Source organism: Myotis nattereri, assembly GCF_964212035.1.
Source record: "Myotis nattereri genome assembly, chromosome: X".
NCBI classification, from domain to species: Eukaryota; Metazoa; Chordata; class Mammalia; order Chiroptera; family Vespertilionidae; genus Myotis; species Myotis nattereri.
The window spans coordinates 87,457,154-87,477,247 of NC_138078.1; the positions used below are offsets into that span (position 1 = coordinate 87,457,154).

Genomic DNA, 20,094 nt, shown 5'->3' on the forward strand with positions numbered 1-20,094 from the left:
GCTAGTTAACATATCCCCCATCTTTCAGGTAATTTGTGGATACCGTCCCAATAGAACTTTTCTTGTTTTGAGGCAAACCATTCAGAGACCAAATTTTCCACTTCTTCATACATTTTGAAGTGCTGCTCAGAAAGTGTGTGTGTGTGCTATCGATTGGAACAAGTGGTAATCTGAAGGAGTAAGGTCTGGTGAATACCGCAGATGGGTTAAAACTTCCCAGGCAAGATCTTTTAATGTGTCTTTAACGGGTTTTGAAGTGTGTGATGGTGCATCATCATGAAGCAAAATTACTTTGCCGTGTCTTCTGGCACATTCTGGTCATTTTACGATCACAGCGTGGTACTGTTGTCAGTAGTGATCAGTATTAATGGTTTCACCTGGTTTTAGAAGCTCATAATATACCACACCTTCCTGATTCCACCAAACGCAGAGCATTGTCTTCTTTCCTAAGCGTTTTGGCCTTGCAGTCGATGTTGCTGGTTGACCTGGATCAACCCATGATTTTGTGCATTTGGGATTCTCAAAATAAATCCACTTTCATCGCCAGTCACAATTCGATGCAAAACAAAAACTTTCTTTCGTACCGTTGAAGCAACATTTTACTGATGACTTTTCCGTTTTCAATTTGTCTTTCATTCAGTTGATGTGGCACCCATTTTCCTTCCTTTAAAATCTTTCCCATTGCTTGTAAACAATCAGAAATTGTTTGCTGAGCAACGTTTAATCTTTCTGCAAGTTATTTTTGACATGCATGTTCATCCAATAATGCTTATAATTGTTGGTCTTCAAACTTTTTCGGTTGACCTGGACTTTCTTTGTCTTTCACATCGAAATCATCACTTTTAAAGCGTTTAAATCAGCATTCACAAGTATCTTGAGACGGAGCATGTTCACCATAAGCTTCCCGAAGTATACAATAACTTTCAGTAGCACTTTTCTTCAAAATAAAGTAATGAATTAAACCTTCCCATAAATTCTCTTTTTTTGACATGAAATTCGACATTTTTAAGCATAAAAATATCTATGACGTTAACACCTTCAGAAAATTTGACATATGAAGTTTTGAAGCTTGTTGTCAATACAACAAAATAGCATACATATCAAATCGCATATATATACCAACACATGTGTAACTCCATCTATTGAAAAAAATCCACATCATTAACCGGTACACCTGGTATTGTGTTGAATCCAAATGCAAAACCTAATATATAAAAACCCTGGGTCCATCACATCTGCAACAGCCAGGAGGCTCAATCACCCGAAAATCAGTCCTGCAGTCAGTGCTGTGTTGCCGTGGTTATCCTGTGCTGACTGCTATGGCTGCAGGCACAGTGACTGCTGAGGGGGCTGCGAATCAGGCCCAGAGAGAGGCCTGAAGAGAGAAGCAGGGTCTGATCCATAGCCTCTGTGGCAGCTATTGATCAGCACTTGCCTCTCTCTTTAGCTCTGGGCCTGTTCAGCAGCCGCACCTCCATTTCTCTCCAGGCCTCCACTGGGGCTGCTGATCAGCCCCACCTTTCTGATCAGGCCTAATTGATAGGCCCAGAGACGCTGACTGGCATAGAAACCAACCAGTCAGAACCAAATCTGGGTCAACTTGAGGAGCCAATGGCTGCTTAGGAGGCAGAGCTTTTGATGCTGACTGGCATAGAAACTGACCAACCAAAACCAAATCTGGATCAACTGTGAGGAGCCAGTGGCTGCCTAGGAGGCAAAGCTTTTGACACTGACATAGAAACCGACCAATCAGAACCAAATTGGCCAGCAGAGGAGAGCAGTTGGGGGAGAGATCAGGTCTGCAGGAAAGGGCAGTTGGGAGCAAGATCAGGCTGGCAGAGGAGGGCACTTAGGGGTGATCAGTCAGGCAGAGGCAGTTAGGGGTGATCAGGCTGGCAGGGAAGGGCAGTTGGGGCGATCAGGCCAGCAGGGGAGTGCAGTTGGGGGCAAGATCAGGCTGGCAGAGGAGGGCAGTATCAGGCCTAAACCAGCAGTCAGACATCCCCCGAGGGGTCCCAGATTGGAGAGGGTGCAGGCTGGGCTGAGGGACACCTCCCCTAGTGCATGAATTTCATGCACCAGGCCTCTAGTTAATGTATGAAGTCGATATTGTCCTTGTTATTGTTTCACATTTTAAAATACTTGTCAACTCGTACTCATAACATAATGTATGATTTGGAAGTAAATTTCAACTACTTCAGTATGCCCTACTATTATTTTAAGGTAATTTTTTTGAAATATGAATAACTTTTTACTAAAATGACATTTACAAATTAAAAGGAAAATTTACTATTTTATTTTTAGCAGTGAGAGAAATCTTTTCTGGGAGGTAATGGAAAGAGGAAATGCTATCTGTATTCTTTAATAAATTATATATTTGTGACTTCCTTTTATTTAAATGAATAATTATGCCATGTTGCTAACTAACGCTTGTGTGAAGGTTAAGTGGATCTCAAGTTGATTTTTCTTTCCATGTTCTTAATAATCCAGCAGTAATGATATTTAAAATTTCAAGTTTTTATTAAAGTCATAACTAATGTACTACCTACAAAGATGAGAAATTGTAAAACTGATCTCATTCAATTTGCGGTGAGATACATATAACAATTATTCTTTACATCAAAATGAAGTACAGTGATAAAGTTTTCTCTGCCTAGTATTTGAAGTAATACTTTGTAGGAGAGGAAAAAGTTTTCCTCAACCCTCTTAGGATCCCTGGCTGGGCCTAAAAATTAACCTGACAAAGATAGATTAACAGGAGAAAAACATACAAATTTATTGAATATAACTTTCACGCAACATGGCACTCTTTATTAGGAAATAAAGACCAAAAGATATTGTTAAACCTGTATATTTTTATGCTAGGATTGATAAAGAGTGGAAAGTCATGGAAAGATATGGTAGTTCAAAGAAGAGGAGGTAAGTGTAGTAAACTGGGGAGCACTTTGCAAGGTCTGTTCCTTTGGATTCTTCTGGGTGTCCCTCCAAGAGGGCATCAGGATGGTCCTTTTCCCCCATACCAGGAAGCCGCCTCTCAGATGAGGGAAGGGTCAAGAAAAGGTCAAGAATGACTTTCCTGCTTCTTCCCTTTCCTCATACTCCTTCAGCTTAAAATATTCTGTATGCCACAGTGCCATATTTCAGGGTCGCACATTCTGAGCCCCATCAGCTATTTTACCAGTTAGAGGACAAGGGTTATACCTACCTTCAACCAATTTATGGACAGGCATGTACAGTTACCAAAAATAGTCAAAAACAATATATAATACACCTAAAAGGACAAACAAAATAATTAATCTTCTATTTGAGTATATGTCTCTGGATGAATTACAGCTACTTCAGATTGAATTTTTTAAAATTGAGATTAATTGACATATAACACTATATTAGTTTCAGATGTACTATGTACTAATTCAACATTTGTATACACTGCAAAGCAATCACCATAAGTCCAGACACCATCTGTCACCATACAGAGTTACACATATTTTCTTGTTATGAGAACTTTTAAGATTTACTTTCTTAGCAACTTTCAAAGTTACAATATAGTATTATGGACTATAGTCACCATGTTATACATTACATCCCCATAATCTATTTATATTATATATGGAAGTTTGTACCTCTTGATCCCCTTTACCCATTTCATCCAATCCCATCCCCCATCCCCTTGGTAACTACTAATCTGTTCTCTGTATCTGTGAGTTTTGTTTGTTCATTTATTTTGTTTTTAGATTTCACATATAAGTGAAATCATACATTAATAGTCTTTCTCTCACTAATTTCATTCTTCTTGATGACTGAGTAGTATTCTATTGCATGTACATATACATATATATACTATACATATATATATACTATATGTATACTATATATAAGACCACATCTCATATATGTATCACATTTTCTTTAGCCATTGATTCATCCTTTCTCTTCCTCCTACAGAAAGGGAGACACCCTGACAAATGGATGACAAATGGAGATTTCCTTTATATATATATATATATCTTCCTTTCAAAAGGATAACTTTTACTCTTTTTGGAAATTTTCCTGTCTCTGCTGTTTCTCTATCAGCTCAAAATACTCTATGCCAAAGAGGTATAATTTGGTATGGTATATTCTACAACACTTCACTACATTCTAACTCTAGATGGGTGAGTGCTGTTTACCCAGTTTCCACAACGCTAAAATGTGAATAGTGGTATTTTTCTGCCTCTTTGATAAGGTTGTGCTGGCAGCAAAACGGCACCAAGTGTTAGACCGGACCTTGGTTCAGGAACCTTGGTACTTGAGTTCTGGCTAAGAAAGAATTCAGAGTCAAGACTCAAACTATAAGAGAAAGTTTATTTAGAAAGTCACAGTGGTAGAAGAAGTGAATCATAAAATAAATGGGCTCAGGAAACAAGTTATAGGGGCAAAGGAAGGTCCCTGGAGCTTAGGAGAAAAGGCAAGGAAACGGCCCTCCAGGGAGGTGGTGGGGAAAGGCCCTGTTGTGCTCCATAGAGAGAACCAAAGAGGTTCCTCCATCTTGAGGGTATTTATCTTGAAATCTCAAGGGAGGTTTCCAATAGAATATTCATCACCTTTCCTGGTGTCCTTTCAGGGTCATGGTCTCTACTGATTGGTTGGTGCCAGGGCAAGAGGTCAGTATTTAATGCAGTTGGTCCAGAGGCAGCCATAGTTGCTTGTTTGATTTTGCTGCTTTTCCAGGCTTGGAGCTGAAATACAACTGAGGCCTAGATGTATTAGATGCGGGCCAGAATCTCATTGTCCTGGGGACTTAATGCTTAAGGGCTATTCTCTGCCCCCCTCATTTGTTTCCCCTCTAACAGAGTCTAACTCTCATGACTAGCAATGTGCCAGGGGAGGAAAGGTCAGGGGAGGGTCTGAAGTCTATGACAAGAGATATGCTAGAGGAGGAAAGGTTACCCTGGAAAAGAGATCCTTGTTTACCCAGTTTTGTCCGTTGCTAGACACCTGGGGCTCTCTGCCCTGGTGACCTTCAGTACCTGGCCTGTTGTCCTTGCTCTACTCATATCTGTCTGACTACCTACCACTGTTGTTATCAAGAATATGGGACATAGCCCTAACCAGTTTGGCTCAGTGAATAGAGGGTCAGCCTGTGGACTGAAGGGTCCCAGGTTCGATTCCAATCCAGGGCATGTACCTTGGTTGCAGGCACATCCCCAGTAAAGGGTGTGCAGGAGGCAGCTGATCGATGTTTCTCTCTCATCAATGTTTCTAACTCTCTATCCCTCTCCCTTCCTCTCTGTAAAAAATTAATAAAATATGTATTTTTAAAAATATGGGACATAATGGAAGGAAAAATATATCTTAAATAATAAAGTCCTATACAAAAGCAAATTGTTGATGGTGGACTTATTTGCAATATTAGATTATAAACTACTTCAGAGTCTGGATTAGGCTTTAATGATCATTGTATCCATCATGATGCTTAGCATAGTACTAAACTGGATTTTGTATTTAGTAGCTGCTCATAAATAAATAAACAAACAAACAAACAAACTTTCCTTACTGACATAAGGGATGAAAGGAATGGTATCTAGTTCTTTTTCTCCTCCTGTCCCAGGTAGGATGTGGTGACATAGTTGCAATTACAAATGATTTCCATACTAACTCATGTTGGTTCTCCCTTTTACTACTACAAAGTAATCAGTTTGAGGATAAGTAAAGGACTTGCAAATTGGGCTGTTTTCCATTTGTTATTTATAAGATAAAGCATTCCTAGAATTTTTCAAATTGTCTCACTTTGGTTCACAGACAGAATTTCTGAAATCAGTTTTTATTCTAGGAGAACAGATTTATGAAATTGTATATCACTACATAGACATATTTTAGCTGGTGAAAAATTATGTTATGATAAATGGGAAACATGCCCTATTTTGCCTTTTTTATCTTTTACTTGTGCTTGGTGTTGTACAGATGTTGAGCCTTCTGAAATATATAGTTTTGTACTTTGCATTGCAAATAGAGTACAAGTAAGTGACCTTTGCAAAGTGTTTCTGTGTAGAAAGTCTCTGGCGTGGGTCGATTTTATTTAGGGAAGAGAGACTAGAGAACAAGTATCTAACTTTCATCCTGTGCTAAGAAATGAAGAGTATTGTCTTATTTCTGCAACTCTTAAATAGTTTAATACTTTCTTAAAAATAAAATATAAATATATGGTGATATTCTCAGAGGGGAAACCAGAATATGTATATAGCAGTACCTATAACCCTTTGTTGATAACATTTTTTTAAAAAAATTAGAATAAGTCAGAAATGTGTTAATTCTTTCAGGTCCATTGGACTTGAGGGTTAAAAGATTTAATGTCACTTAGCACAGATGAGGTTATTGAGTTGCCAATGTGAATGCTAATACTTAAGTAGCATAAGAAAGAACATGGGTAGGGGTCATCTCACTTTTTAAATCATGTTGTGTTCCCTAAGTGTCAGCTGCAAAGTAATTTACCAGAAATGGTCTGATTTCCCCATTGACTTCCATTGTACAACTAGAGCTCTGTTCCCATGGAAAATAAATTTGGCCCCAGGTTATAATAAAACACACTGAAAATTTCAGAAAATCGTATAAAATCAAGTATTTCAAGACACAATTATCAGTATCTGATAACATAATACAGACACAAAATATTAATATACTGTGGTAGATCTTAAAATCACATGCCCCCAAACTGTGCTGTTCTTCTTTTACAATGCTAAGTCTGTTCCCTTTCTATTTAGAAACATCTTACTTCTGTTTCACTGATTTTTAATAGATTTAACTAGAATTTTAGAAGGTGGACTTGGTTTCCTATATTCTTCAGGGCTAGCGTGCTTACCTTTCTCTGAAGCATTCTTATCCGTTAACATTCAAAGGAGCCCTAACTGGTTTGGCTCAGTGGATAGAGCATAGGCCTGCGGACTCAAGGGTCCCAGGTTCGATTCCGGTCAAGGGCATGTACCTTGGTTGCAGGCACATCCCCAGTAGGGGGTGTGCAGGAGGCAGCTGATCAATGTTTCTAACTCTCTATTCCTCTCCCTTCCTCTCTGTAAAAAAAAATCAATAAAATAAATTCAAAGGAAATGCTCCAACATGTTCACAGTATTTGCTTCTGTTTGTTGAAAATTTGCTTACTTATTTAAGCTTTTATATTTCTAAGTCTTCTAAAGAGAGAGTTTTCTATAAATATACCTACTATAATCAGGAAAATAGTATTATAATTTATTTTTATAAGTATAAATTTAGGTATAATGAGATACCTTTAGTTGGACACCTTTAAATATATGGTTTATTTAATGCTTTGATACTGGTGGTTGTTATTACCTTTTGATAACATTTGTAAAACAATGATGTAATTAATTTCTGAATAAGTACCTTTTGTGGAGTGTACTGCTGAGAGTGTAATCCTGGACTGGCAGCCTCAGCGTCACCTGGGAACTTGTTAGAGATTATAATGCTCAGGCCCCTGGGCTCAGGCTCAGCAAACAGCAATCTGGCTTTTAATAAGCCCTTGGAGTGGTTAAGGTTATAGAACTACAGCAGAATCTCTCTCACTGTCTCTCCCTTGCTCCCTCTCCCTCTCCCTTCCGCTCCTCATGAGGGACACACACACACACACACACGGTTACATATAACAATCTTATATAGAATTTGCTATCTATATGGAAATGTGCATTAAGAATGGTGAATCTATACTTTCTAAGTTTTTTGTTGTTGCTTATTTCTACTGTATGCTGTTCATAAAAAATATGACGTAGTTTGTGGATATGTATTTTGATTTAGCAAACATGTTCAGCACGGTTATACATTAAATATAATTTATAGTTTCAAAACTCATTAACCAATATAATGACAACAGCAACTGCTTATGGACTGAATTGGATCTGCCCAGAAATCATATGCTGAAGCCCTAACCCCCAGAACCTCAGAATGTGACTGTTTGGAGATAAGGCCTTTAAAGAGGAGATTTTGTTCAAATGATGTTCTAAGGGGGTGCCCTAATCCCTTGTGACTGCTGTCCTCATAAGAAGAGGAGATTAGGACACAGACAACACAGAAGGACCACTGTGTGAGGACACAGCAAGAAGATCACCATCTACAACAAGCCAAGAAGTGAGGCCACAGAAGAAATCAAACTTGCCAACACCTTGATATTGGACTTCCAGCCTCCAGAGATGTGAGAAAACAGATTTCTGTAGTTTATGCTGCCCAGACTGTGGCATTTTATCATGGCAACCTTAGCAAACTAATACATAAGTATTTATAGAAATGATGGTATAATTCAATCTTAACATCTAATGATTGCCTTTGAGGTACTATTGGATCATATTCCTTAACAGAAACCTACAGCTTTACAAAGGTCGCCAGAGAGCAGTATGACAAACTGTCCACCATGCACAGCAACATGGTCAAGCTCTATGAGAATCTTGGAGACTACTTTATTTTTGACTCTAAGACAGTGAGCATAGAAGAGTTTTTTGGTGATCTCAACAACTTCCGAACTTTGTTTCTGGTGAGTAATATATCTTGAAGCATTGCAAGGCCTGATGCTTTTGTTTTTAAATAATTTCTTCTATTGGCATTTCATGTAACTATTGACCATATTGATTTCATATTATAGCCCTTAAGCAGAAATTGACAGATATTTTATACCTGTGGCATAGATGAAAATTGTTGGCTGGCTTAATGTATAATGGAGAACTGCATGAATTATCTTAAACTTTAGGTATACATGGGAATTTTTCTCCTGAAATTTTATCTTATATAATAAAAGGATAATATGCAAATTGACCAAATGGTGGAACGACCAGTTGCTATGACACACACTGACCACCAGGGGGCAGACGCTCAACAGAGGAGCTGCCCCTGGTGGTCAGTGCACTCCAATAGGGGGATTGCTGCTCAGCCAGAAGCCAGGAGAGCGCAGCAGCGGTGGCAAGAGCCTCTCCCGCATCCAAGGCAGCGCTAAGGAGCAGCGAACTGAGCAGTAAGGAGCAGCGATCAGGTGGGTGGCGAGGAGTGAGGGCTCACAGACTGCGAGAGGGATGTCCAACTGCCAGCTTGTGTGGGCCTAAGCTGGCAGGCAGACATCCCCAGAGGGGTCCTGGACTACAAGAGGGTGCAGGCTGGGCTGAGGGACGTCTCCCACCCCCCAAGTGCACAAATTTTCATGCACCAGGCCTCTAGTAGAAAATAAATGAATAGGTAGGGAAATGATCCTGATTTTTATACGGCATAATATTATCATTTGATCTAGCTTAAAACTCATATCTAAATTAATCTTTCAGTTAATACATTAAAATGATGTAATTGATGAACAAGTTTCTTTTATAGTCTAGATGAGAGACTGATTCCAAATTGGACTGTGTAAATGACCTTGAATGCCTAAAGTTTCTTCCAGAATATGGGCTCTTGTTTCAAACTGTAATTCTTGGGGTAACAGTAAATATTAGCATTACTTGAAGGGGAGGCAATCAGGGTGCAGTTACAATGTTAGAGGAAAACAAAAGCTTTGCTGTATAAATGCTATGGAACTACTTCTCTGCATCCAGCCAAGGAGTAGAAGAATAGAGACTGTGGTTATGATAGAAAAGAAAGTTATGCACAGTAGTTGATATCAAACAGGCAAAGGCCCATCTATTTTAAAGAAGGAATTCTAGCAATTATCCCAGCATTAAGACCAATTAGCAAACTAATTATTGCAGTTCAAGACATGTTTCTATCTCCAAAGCAGTTATTTGCTAAATAAGGCTAGCTCTCTAAATTGATGGTGAAATCGTTTGATTTGAGTGTGTCTTGTACAACCTGTGAGATATATGTTTGTGGAAAGCATTTGCTTTCATCTACTGCCTTAAGGCATATGACCCAGAGCACACCCCACCTTTGGTAATGGAAACTACACCAAAAACTTTTTTGTAAATCCTTAACCCTGGGACATTTTTTCCATTGATTTCTGGAAAGAGTGAAAGGGAGGGAGGATGGGAAGAGAGAGAAACATTGATGTGAAAGAGACACATCTATTGGTTGCCTCCCACATGCACCCTGACCCAAAAAATTTTTATAGATATGATAATTTGTCTTCTTTTTTTGCTAAGAATATTAGCTTATTTTGACCTTTGGTCTTTGCCCCTTAATAGACACACATTTTTTTTTTTTATTTTTTTTTACTTTTTAGCTGGCCAATAAGTAGTAAAATGTGTTCTACTGGTAATGAGTAATTAAACTATTTTCAAAACTTAAGAGTCATAAATTTGACATGGACATATGCACACCGAGGTTATATCTACCTAGATTATTTTCAAAAAGAAAAACAAAGCATGTTGAAAGGAATGGGGACTAGAAAAGTTGACACATTGAAAAGTCCAATGGATTGTTTTTATAGCATCAATGCCATGTGCCTTGTTTTAACATGGATCTTAAAACAATGTCTGTGTGCCCCCTCCCCCCACACCTCTCCAATATACAGACACAGAGTAGAATTTGGGGTACTTCTCCCATGTTGCAGCATTTGATGAAGGACAATTTCTGTGTGATAGCCTGTTTAGTCATATTAGAAAGATGCTTAGAAGACTTGCTAAGAATTATAGTTGTAGTACTTCTCAATCATAATTTATTTTAAAAATGTAAGGATATCATTGTTAAGAAGACCTGATTCTGTGTCCTTATGCTGTAAGTAACAAGCTATGTGACTGTAGATTAGTCGTTTATCTTATCTAGCTATTTGTTTATTTGTTTATTCATTTAGTATAAGAAGGGATTATACTACTGACCTCTAAGAACTTTATCTTCTTTATTAGTCTGTGAGTCATGGTTGGAATTTCAGCGAGAGAGTCAAGTATGTATATGTACTGGCTTCACTTTGCATGCAGCTTGAGTACAAGGAAATAATTTGATCATTCTCATTGTGAATGATCATTCTCATTGTGAATAAGTTGACATTCTGAAGTCTGGTTTTGTGTGCATTTAACTTCTTAAGAACCTGCTAAGATTGAGATTGAAGCTTTCAAAACAGATAACCAACTGCTACCCTGTGTCCTGGCCAGCCATTGCCATCTCTCTGACAGAATACTACTGCTATAACTTCTGTCTACAAATATTTATCAACTGACTCACATAAGAACTAGGCGTGCAGTTAATCAGCTGTTTTGAACTTGGGTTGGTCATATAACCTCTTTGGGTATTGGTTTCCTCATCTGCAAAATATGGATGATAATTCCTGCCATGCCTTCCTCACCACTGTGTGAAAACACCATGCAACCCATGCTATGCAGATGAAGAGTATTATTGGCCATTCTTTATCCATTCATTCGGTTGTTATATATTGAGGACCAACTTGATTTTGGTAGTGCTTTAGTTTAGAGATAAAAAGAAGAGAATAGTCTCTCTACATAGAGGGAGACAGACAAGTAAATGCAATATAATTTGATAGGTGCTGTCATAGGAATATGTCAGGGCACTATAATAATACTAAGGAGTAACTGTCTGACCTTGCCTGAGTTGGCCAGGGAAGCCTTCATAGAGAAAGTGACATTTGGGCAGAGTCTGAAAAAATCCATAGCAATTTGACAAGCAGACTTTGACAAGCAGATTTAAGGGTTTTACACCTGACCTATAAGCCGAACACTCCTAAATCAACATCACCAACTTCAGTCAATCATTTGTGCCCACCATGTTCCTGTTTCATAGTGAGCCTAAAGTGATTTCACTCTCCCAGTGGAGGGAAAACCCCTGAAAGAGAGACAAAAATTGTAATCGCCAGAAGTTCCCATTTTCTTAGTGCTTTGTGTGTTTGGCCTCAGGGATCTTAGCGCTAAAAGCATATTGGACTATAGATGGAAGCAATAAAATACCGGTAGTGCTGAGAAGAAAATAATAAGCGTTCTGATTCATGTGCTACCAAAAATTACTTCCAAATGAGCTCAGAGTTTCATTTTAGAAGATCTATTTGGCATGTGTAGCATAAACAAAATGCACATACAAAAACATCTTCCTCAAAGAGATATCCTTGAAAGGATGGGGGAAATGAAATTAAATAGTGGATTGACATTACAGATTAAGACCTTTTTCAAAATAATCACATTCAAATTAATGAAAGCAAGATTGGGTAATCTCCATGAGCTGCTGCTCTATTCTTTATTCACATGATTAATATTATTCAACTAATGAGGATATGAAAGATATTCAAGATGAATGTCCCATATATTGGCACGAAGATATACGTAATTGGAAGTATTTCTCAATTCAGAGTTAAGTCTCTCTTTCCAGTTAGCTTCTCTGAAATCATCAGAGGTGAAAACACTACTTATAATATAAGCAAGATTAATTAAGAATCCCTAAATTTAGATAGAATATTTTGTGGAAGGAAATAAAATTCCATATTTATGTAATGTCTAGACATCTTTTTTGCTATTCTTCTTTATGCTTTAGTCATTCTAGTTCAAATAGTTGACTGCACAACCTTTCTTCTTTTGAGGTATTTTGAATAGAATATTCGAATCAGTGAACTTTCTGTGTTTTGCCACCATGCAGTCTCTTTCTTAGGCATAAAAATTAATTTCAGCTTTTGAGATAGTGTTCAAGGAAAGTATTGTGTTTTAATAACTTTCATAGCTCCAAATAAATTATAGAAAATTTTTTTCTGTTTTAAATCCATCAGTTTCCTGCTGATTCTGTGTGTTTTTGTTTTGTATTTAAAGAACAATATGTTACCTAGGCACTCAATAAATATTTCTTGTGTGTATGTTCTCATTCTATATCTCATACACTAGAAATATAGGAAAAAGGCTTTATAGAATTAGATTCATTGACATAACTAAAGAAGAACATGTTATCATTACTATTAGTCATGCTTGAAGATTTCCCCTCAACTAAATAGGTATCTGCTACTGTTCATTTGATAAACTTTAATATTTTTTTTTAATCAGGACTTTAACAATTTTTGAACAGCTCTTAGAGGACCATTAAAGTGACAGTGTTAGGAGACTAAGTGGTATCTATAAATCACGGCATTTTATTCCATTGTTCCAGTCTTGCTGCTTCTACCTCCTGAGTACCCTTTCAATCCATCCATTTCCTGCAAGCCACAGATGCGATTTCAGTTCTGGGCCTCCATCTCTTAGCTGGACTATTACAACAATGTTCTGACTGGTATCCGTGTCCACTTCTCTGACCATATCTAATTTGGGATCCATTCACCACATTTTATAGTCAGAGTGAGATCAACCAAAGAACTTGTATGCATATATACATAGCCCATGGGCACAGTCAATAGAGAGGTGAAGGCCTGGGGTGGGGCAGGGGGCTGGGTAGAGGGGAGAAACGGGGGACATCTATAATACTCTAATAAATTTAAAACAATTAAAGAAAAAAACTGACAAAATAGCCTTAATTCCATGACTTAAAATTCTTTAATGACTTCCCTGTGGCCTCAGGATAAAATCTGAACTGTTTAAAAGTAAAGTGGTTTACGAAATCAAAAGAACTGTGGTTACTTAAAGGCCAGACCATCTGAGGTTGGCTGAATGAGCCATAATCACTTCGCATGGGCTCTCCTCCCAGACTGGGACAAGTCAGGTATGGAAAGTGGAAGCCACAGAACAACACGACAGCAAGTGCCCAAGAGGACTGGAGCCTCTTAGAATAGAGAGAAACTTTGGGAGTGCAGTATCAAAATTAAATGAAGTCTCCGAGGCAAATGTGTGATTGTCACTATGCCTTAACTGCTCCCCTATCTAGTATGGCATGGGGAGTTATGACAAGCGAGGTCACTTTAATTCTCAGCGATGTGCTTCCTTCCATCTTAAGTAATTGTTCTTTTAAAATCGAAACTAGTCTGAGAGCTCCTTGTGTTGGCTTATGGAGATACTTAATTTTGAGACACTCGCATCTCCCTGTAGCCATCTTCCTCTTTATAAGGCCTCAATCATGTCCAAATCGAAACAATAATTGGAAAGCCAAAGTGAGCATCTGCGTTTAGTTAGACTCAAAAGACTAAAATGATAATATACAGAACATTTTCTTCAGTCATTAAACGCAGTTTGCTTTTAAAGAAATTAGGATAAATTTTTGCATCAAAAGATTGCATATATAATTCCTGATCCAAGAAGACGAAGTTATTTTGACACATTTTAAACCTTCAATTCACAAAGCACTTAACATTTAAAGGAAAACTTTAGTGCAATGTTATAAAAAGTGTGGACACACATAAGAAACCAAATATATTCTTTAACAAAGAGACTTAACCAATCATATAAACTCTGTTATCTAGAATTCATCATCCAAAATCTCTATTAGATGCCTCATAAACGGACACATCTCTGCTTTGCCAATGAAATGGTAATATTATGACGATGCCCAGGAGAAACTGCAAAGACCCTGCTGTGCCTCTTGAATAGTATAGTTTTATTTATAAGTTAAATGTCTCCAGGTCTCATCACCTGTGATAACAATAATCCAAATGTCCCAAATTATCTCTCCTCTACCCTCCCTGGCTGGACTCAAGCTCCTGCAAAGTGTCAACTCCCAGAAGTACATCTGAAGTCCTCTCCTGTGGGTTCCAAAGCGTGTCAACTATAAAAATATCAGTCACCTCCTGATATTTTCCCACAAGAATTTGAGTGCCTGCTGTTCTAGGGTGATGAGAATACAACATTGAACAAAAACAGACAAAGCCCTGCCTTCCTGTCCCTTCATTGCTCCAGCTCCCCTTTGCTGAATGCCTTTTGCCAACAAACTTGCTTGCTTGGCCCTCAGTGGAAGCAACTACACCTGGGCTGAGGTTGCAGCCTCCTACTGCTTCAATTTTGCCACCAACCCTCACAGTACATAATGGGGTTACACACAGTGCAGAAGGAGCCATGATTCACAGGACCCTTCATAAAAACAGTTCATCTCCCTTCTCCCTGATCCCTTTCTCCTGGGAGGCTTAAAAAATGTTCTTTTTTTCAAGTCCTAGAGACCTGAAGGGGATCCTAAGATCATAAACCCTACCACTGCTCCCCTTCCTCTAATTTGTTTAGGCACCGAGGCATGCATCTTCCTTTTCCTAGAAGCCAGGGATAAATAAAATACCAGCCTAAATCCTTTCATGCAAATAGAACCCCTAAGGGCCCACCAACTCCCTCTATTTAATCACACACACACACACACACACACACACACACACACACACACACACACTTCCCTTTGAGCTCAACTGGGACCACCCAGGCTATATAGCCTTAGGTTTATTTTGATCTATTGCAACTCTTTGAAAAATAGGCAATCCATGAAAAATATAGGGTAAGTCTGTTAAGCAGAATATTGGACCAGAATGCCTCATTCCCAAGCTGTGCCAGAGAACAGACTTTACTGTATTATATAGACATCATTGGATTCTTCTGGAGAAAAAGATGTCACCTATCAACTCTTGTATTCTGTTTACTTTGGGTCACAAGTAGATGTCCTATTTTTCTGACACTATTGTTCCTTGTCTAAAAAAGCTAAATATTGTAAGGAACTAAAAGAATACATAATAATGGCATACATGGTTTAAAGAAAACCCAAATCGCCAATATGATAGGAATGCCTACTGGTATACCAGTAAAGAGTGTTTAACTATGTATACATTTTAGGTTAATATTATAAAATTGTAAAGTATCATAAATGTTTCTAAAAATAGATCTAAAAGTTGTCAGAATTGTTTATGGCAAGCTGAATATTGCTCTTTAAATATCTATACTAATAAAAGGGTAATATGCTAATTAGACTGGGAGACCTTCCAGATGTCCTTCCAGACAAAGCCATGGTGGCAGGACCAAGGCAGAAGCAGTTAGGGGGAATCAGGCCAGGAGGGGAGGGCAGTTGGGGGCAAGCAGGCCAGTGTGGGGGGCAGTTGAGGGCAATCAGGCTGGTGGGGGGGCAAGTAAGGTCAGGTAGGCAGGCATGTGAGCAGTTAGGAGCCAGTGGTCCCGGATTGTGAGAGAGACATCCCAGATTAGAGAGGGTGCAGGCCTGGCTGAGGGACACCCCTGCCCCCATGCATGAATTTCATGCACTGGGCCACTAGTATATGATAAAAAAATAAAAGAATGAAAATATACGACAATTTTGTGTTCAATAGTGAGGCGCTAGATAATTTCCAGCAAACTACTTTCTTTTTAATTGGCCTGTACATTTCTAATATATAAAAGGCCAGGGTTGTAATGACCAATCACAACCAAAGGCTGACCAACCCAGAAGTCCTTCAGTCAGTGCTGATTTGCCATGGAGACCCAGCACTGACTGCCCAGGGGTCTGAGACCCAGAGAGAGAGGCAGGGTCTGATCTGCAGCCTCAGTGGCAGCTGTTGGTCAGAACTTGCCTCTCTCTTTCTCTCCCTCTTTCTTCCTGAGCTTCGCCAGCAGCGGGGCCTTTCTTTGCCCTCTCTGATCAGGCCCAGAGATAAGCCCGGAGATGCTAACTGGCATAGGAACCAACCAATCAGAACCAAATGTGGGTGCTGTGAAGAACCAATGGCTGTCTAGGAGGCAGAACTTTTGACGCTGACTGGCATAGGAACCAACCAATCAGAACCAAATATGGGTGCTGTGAAGAACCAATGGCTGCCTAGAAGGTGGAGCTTTTGATGTTGACTGGCATAGGAACAGACCAATCAACCAAATCTGGGTGCTGTGGGGAGTCAATGAGTGTCTAGAAAGTAGAGCTTTTGATGCATAGAAACCGACCAATCAGAACCAAATTGGCCAGCAGAGGTGGGCAGTTGGGGGTGAGATCAGGCCTGCAGGGGAGGGCAGTAGGGGGAAACCAGGCCAGCAGTGGAGGGCAGTTAGGGGTGATCAGGCAGGCAGGCAGAGGAAGTTAGGGGCGATCAGGCAGGCAGACAAGTGAGCCGTTAGGAGCCAGCAGTCCCAGATTGTGAAAGGAATGTCCAACAGGGATCAAGCCTAAACCAGCACTCTGGGGTGTCCTCAAGGGGTCCCCAATTGGAGAGGGTGCAGGCTGGGCTGAGAGAATCCCCCCTCCGTGCACAAATTTTGTGCACTTGGCCTCTAGTTTAATATAATTGCCTGAAAGGTGTTTTCTAAATAAATAAATAAATAAATAAATAAATAGCTGGCAATGTAATAGTTAACACTGAAAATATTAACAAAATCACTTCAATGCCTACTTTCTTATTAAGGTCTAGTAAGAACTGGAACCAGGAAACAAAATGCAATATCTTTAGTTCTAGCAACAATACCTTAGATAGGATTTTTCAAGGAAGGAATTGTTCCCTATAAATAAATTGTTATTGAATTATCTCCAAACCCCAGGAAGTCGGAAAATTAGAAGATAAGCAGTAGGGTATACAAGCCAACCTTTCCCAGTGGCCTTGAGATTGGCCAAAGCTATTGATTTTTATCCAAACCTGTCTGTTACAACCTGAGCAGGGACATCACAGAGACCAATGCTACCAGTACCACCCTCTCAGCTTGCTGAGATTTTCTTCATTCTGCTTCATCCTCATTTGTTTGTCCATTTGCTGCTCTATCTTTTATCAGAAAAGATGCCCTACCCCAGTGATGGCGAACCTTTTGAGCTCAGCGTGTCAGCATTTTGAAAAACCCTAACTTAACTCTGGTGCCATGTCACATATAGAAATTTTTTGATATTTGCAACCATAGTAAAACAAAGATTTATATTTTTGATATTTATTTTATATATTTAAGTGCCATTTAACAAAGAAAAATCAACCAAAAAAATGAGTTTGCGTGTCACCTCTGACACACATGTCATAGGTTCGCCATCACTGCCCTAACCCCTGTACAGGGTAGTAGGAGGCAGGACTGTCCTTGGAGCCCTACCCTGGGAGCTCCTTTTGCTTGCTGTGCCCATTGCCTCTCCCCTCACCCTCCCTTCTTCTCTAGTTGCTTTACCAACTTATTCAAGTCACTTCATCTAAGAAGCCCTCCCTAATGTCCCCATTTTGACCTAGAAACTTTTCTGCATGCTTTCGTACCGCCATCCTAGCACATTTTACCATGTAATGAGTTTATCTTCATATCCTCCGTGATCAACACTATAATTAGCCTATTCTGGGTCAAGCACAGTGCTAATCACTAAGGACATATAGGAATGACTTAATAAATTAATAAAACAGTGAATGAATTAAATGATCAAAGATGAAAAAATCAAAATGTTGGCCTCCAGAGCTCACATTCTTGTGGGAAAGGCCGTCAAAGGAACAAATACTGATACTGACATATGCTACATATATACAGAGAGCTTGTGAGCATGGAGGAGAGAGGCATTTATTCTTCTGGATTTAAGGAAGGCTTTAAAGAGGAAGTGGCATGTGAACTGGGTCCAGTCATTGTTTTTCTACTGTGGTGCCTTTCACCTTTAAAGGAGTTCTTTCCTTTTTGTTCTTCCCCTACCTTATTTAGTTTTTATGTTTAGTGGTAAACATATGTTTCCTAGTTTTCCATGCTGAATTCAAAGTGGAGAAACAGCTTTTTCATTACCAGGGAAGCAGCTTTCAGGTTATTATTATGATCTGAAGAGGGTCCACCATATGCTTGAATAAGCAGTATCTTAGCTTCAGTTACTTCTTATGATTGACAGCTGTCCTTCACAATTGGCCAATCCATGCAGATTATCTAGGGCAGTGGTTCTCAACCTTGGCTGCACATTAGAATCACCTGGGAATCTTTTTAAAATCCTGATTTCTGGGCCTCATCCTCCAGAAATTTTGTTTCTTTGTTATGGGGTGGGACCACAACATTAGTAACAAAGGAACAGAATTTCCGGAGGATGAGGCCCAGAAATCAGGATTTTAAAAAGATTCCCAGGTGATTCTAATGTGCAGCCAAAGTTGAGAACCACTGATCTAGGGCAAAGTCAATTGCTTGCTTAGAGATTGACTTGTCTGGTGTTACTTTAGGCCACTGGTTCTAACCCAGGGGTGATTTTGCCCCCTAGGAGACATTGGGTGAGGTCTAGAGATATTTTTGGTTGTCAACAACCAATGAAGAGTTGCTACTAGTATCTAGTGGGTGAAGCCCGGGATGCTGCTAAACATATTACAGTGTACAGGACAGCTCTCCATAACAAAGAAATATATGGTCCAAAATGCCAAGATTGAGAAACCCTGCTTAGAGTTATCGGCTAAAGATTTTTTTTTAATGCATTTGCAAACAATATGAGATGATTTTAATTAGTATGCAAAATTTATACTAGAGAAGTTAATGCATCTATGTCACATCAATTTAATATTATAATGATAATTTCAGTTATCAATTTGATCACTGCAAGGTAATATTTTCTATATCATTGAAAGATGTCCTGGTTTGTAATGATGTATACAATTTTAAAATCATGCATATAAATTGTAGAAAAATTGAAAACCATAGGGGAAAAAACCAATGGAAATTCTACGAGACAGAGGTAATTAAAATTAATACCTTGGCATATGAACTACCAGGCATTTCTCTGTGTATATACATATGTAGTTAGATGGTAAATATGTTTTTCTTAAGAATAAAAGTCTTGTGAAAATTTAATCCCTAAGATATATATTTACCTGTAAAAATCCTTGTACCTTATACCTGTGTGAATATGACCAGCATTTAGTGTATAGTGCCACAGATTGTCTTCAGTTGTGATTAAAATGTTAATTGACTTATTTTATGATGCCTTTTCTTGAATACCTGGTCTTTGGTACCACACTAACCATAATTGCCTTCTTAAAAAAATCTTTATCATTGAAAGTATTACATATTTCCCCTTTTTACTCCCATTGACCCCTTATAGCCCACATTTACTCCCCACCTCAGGCCTCCACCACCCTATTGCCTGTGTCCATGGGTTATACACAGACATGGAAACATGGAACAGACTGTCCAATCTCAGAGGGAGGTTGGGGGTGGATGGGTGGGAAGAGATCAACCATAATTGACTATTGGAAGCCACCTTTAGTGACATCGTGCCTTCTCTTTTTGTTTTCTTTACCAAACTTCCCTGTGGCAAGGGGCCTTAAATTGATAATTGGTGAATTGCCAATTGGTCCCACTCACACTCGTGTTTTATAAGCACTCTGCTATAAGCATTGTATATATGGTGTCCCCCCCAAAATGT

At 38.9% G+C, this 20,094-nt stretch overlaps 1 protein-coding gene across 1 annotated transcript in view; it reads left to right on the forward strand.

Annotated features, from left to right (window-relative positions):
- DIAPH2 (diaphanous related formin 2) overlaps positions 1-20,094 on the forward strand; it is a 940,956-nt gene that overhangs the window by 694,760 nt on the left and 226,102 nt on the right. The window contains exon 25 of the mRNA XM_081115447.1: positions 8,348-8,512. Within this exon, the coding sequence (XP_080971573.1) occupies positions 8,348-8,512 (165 nt within the window). The remainder of the gene's footprint in view (positions 1-8,347; positions 8,513-20,094) is intronic.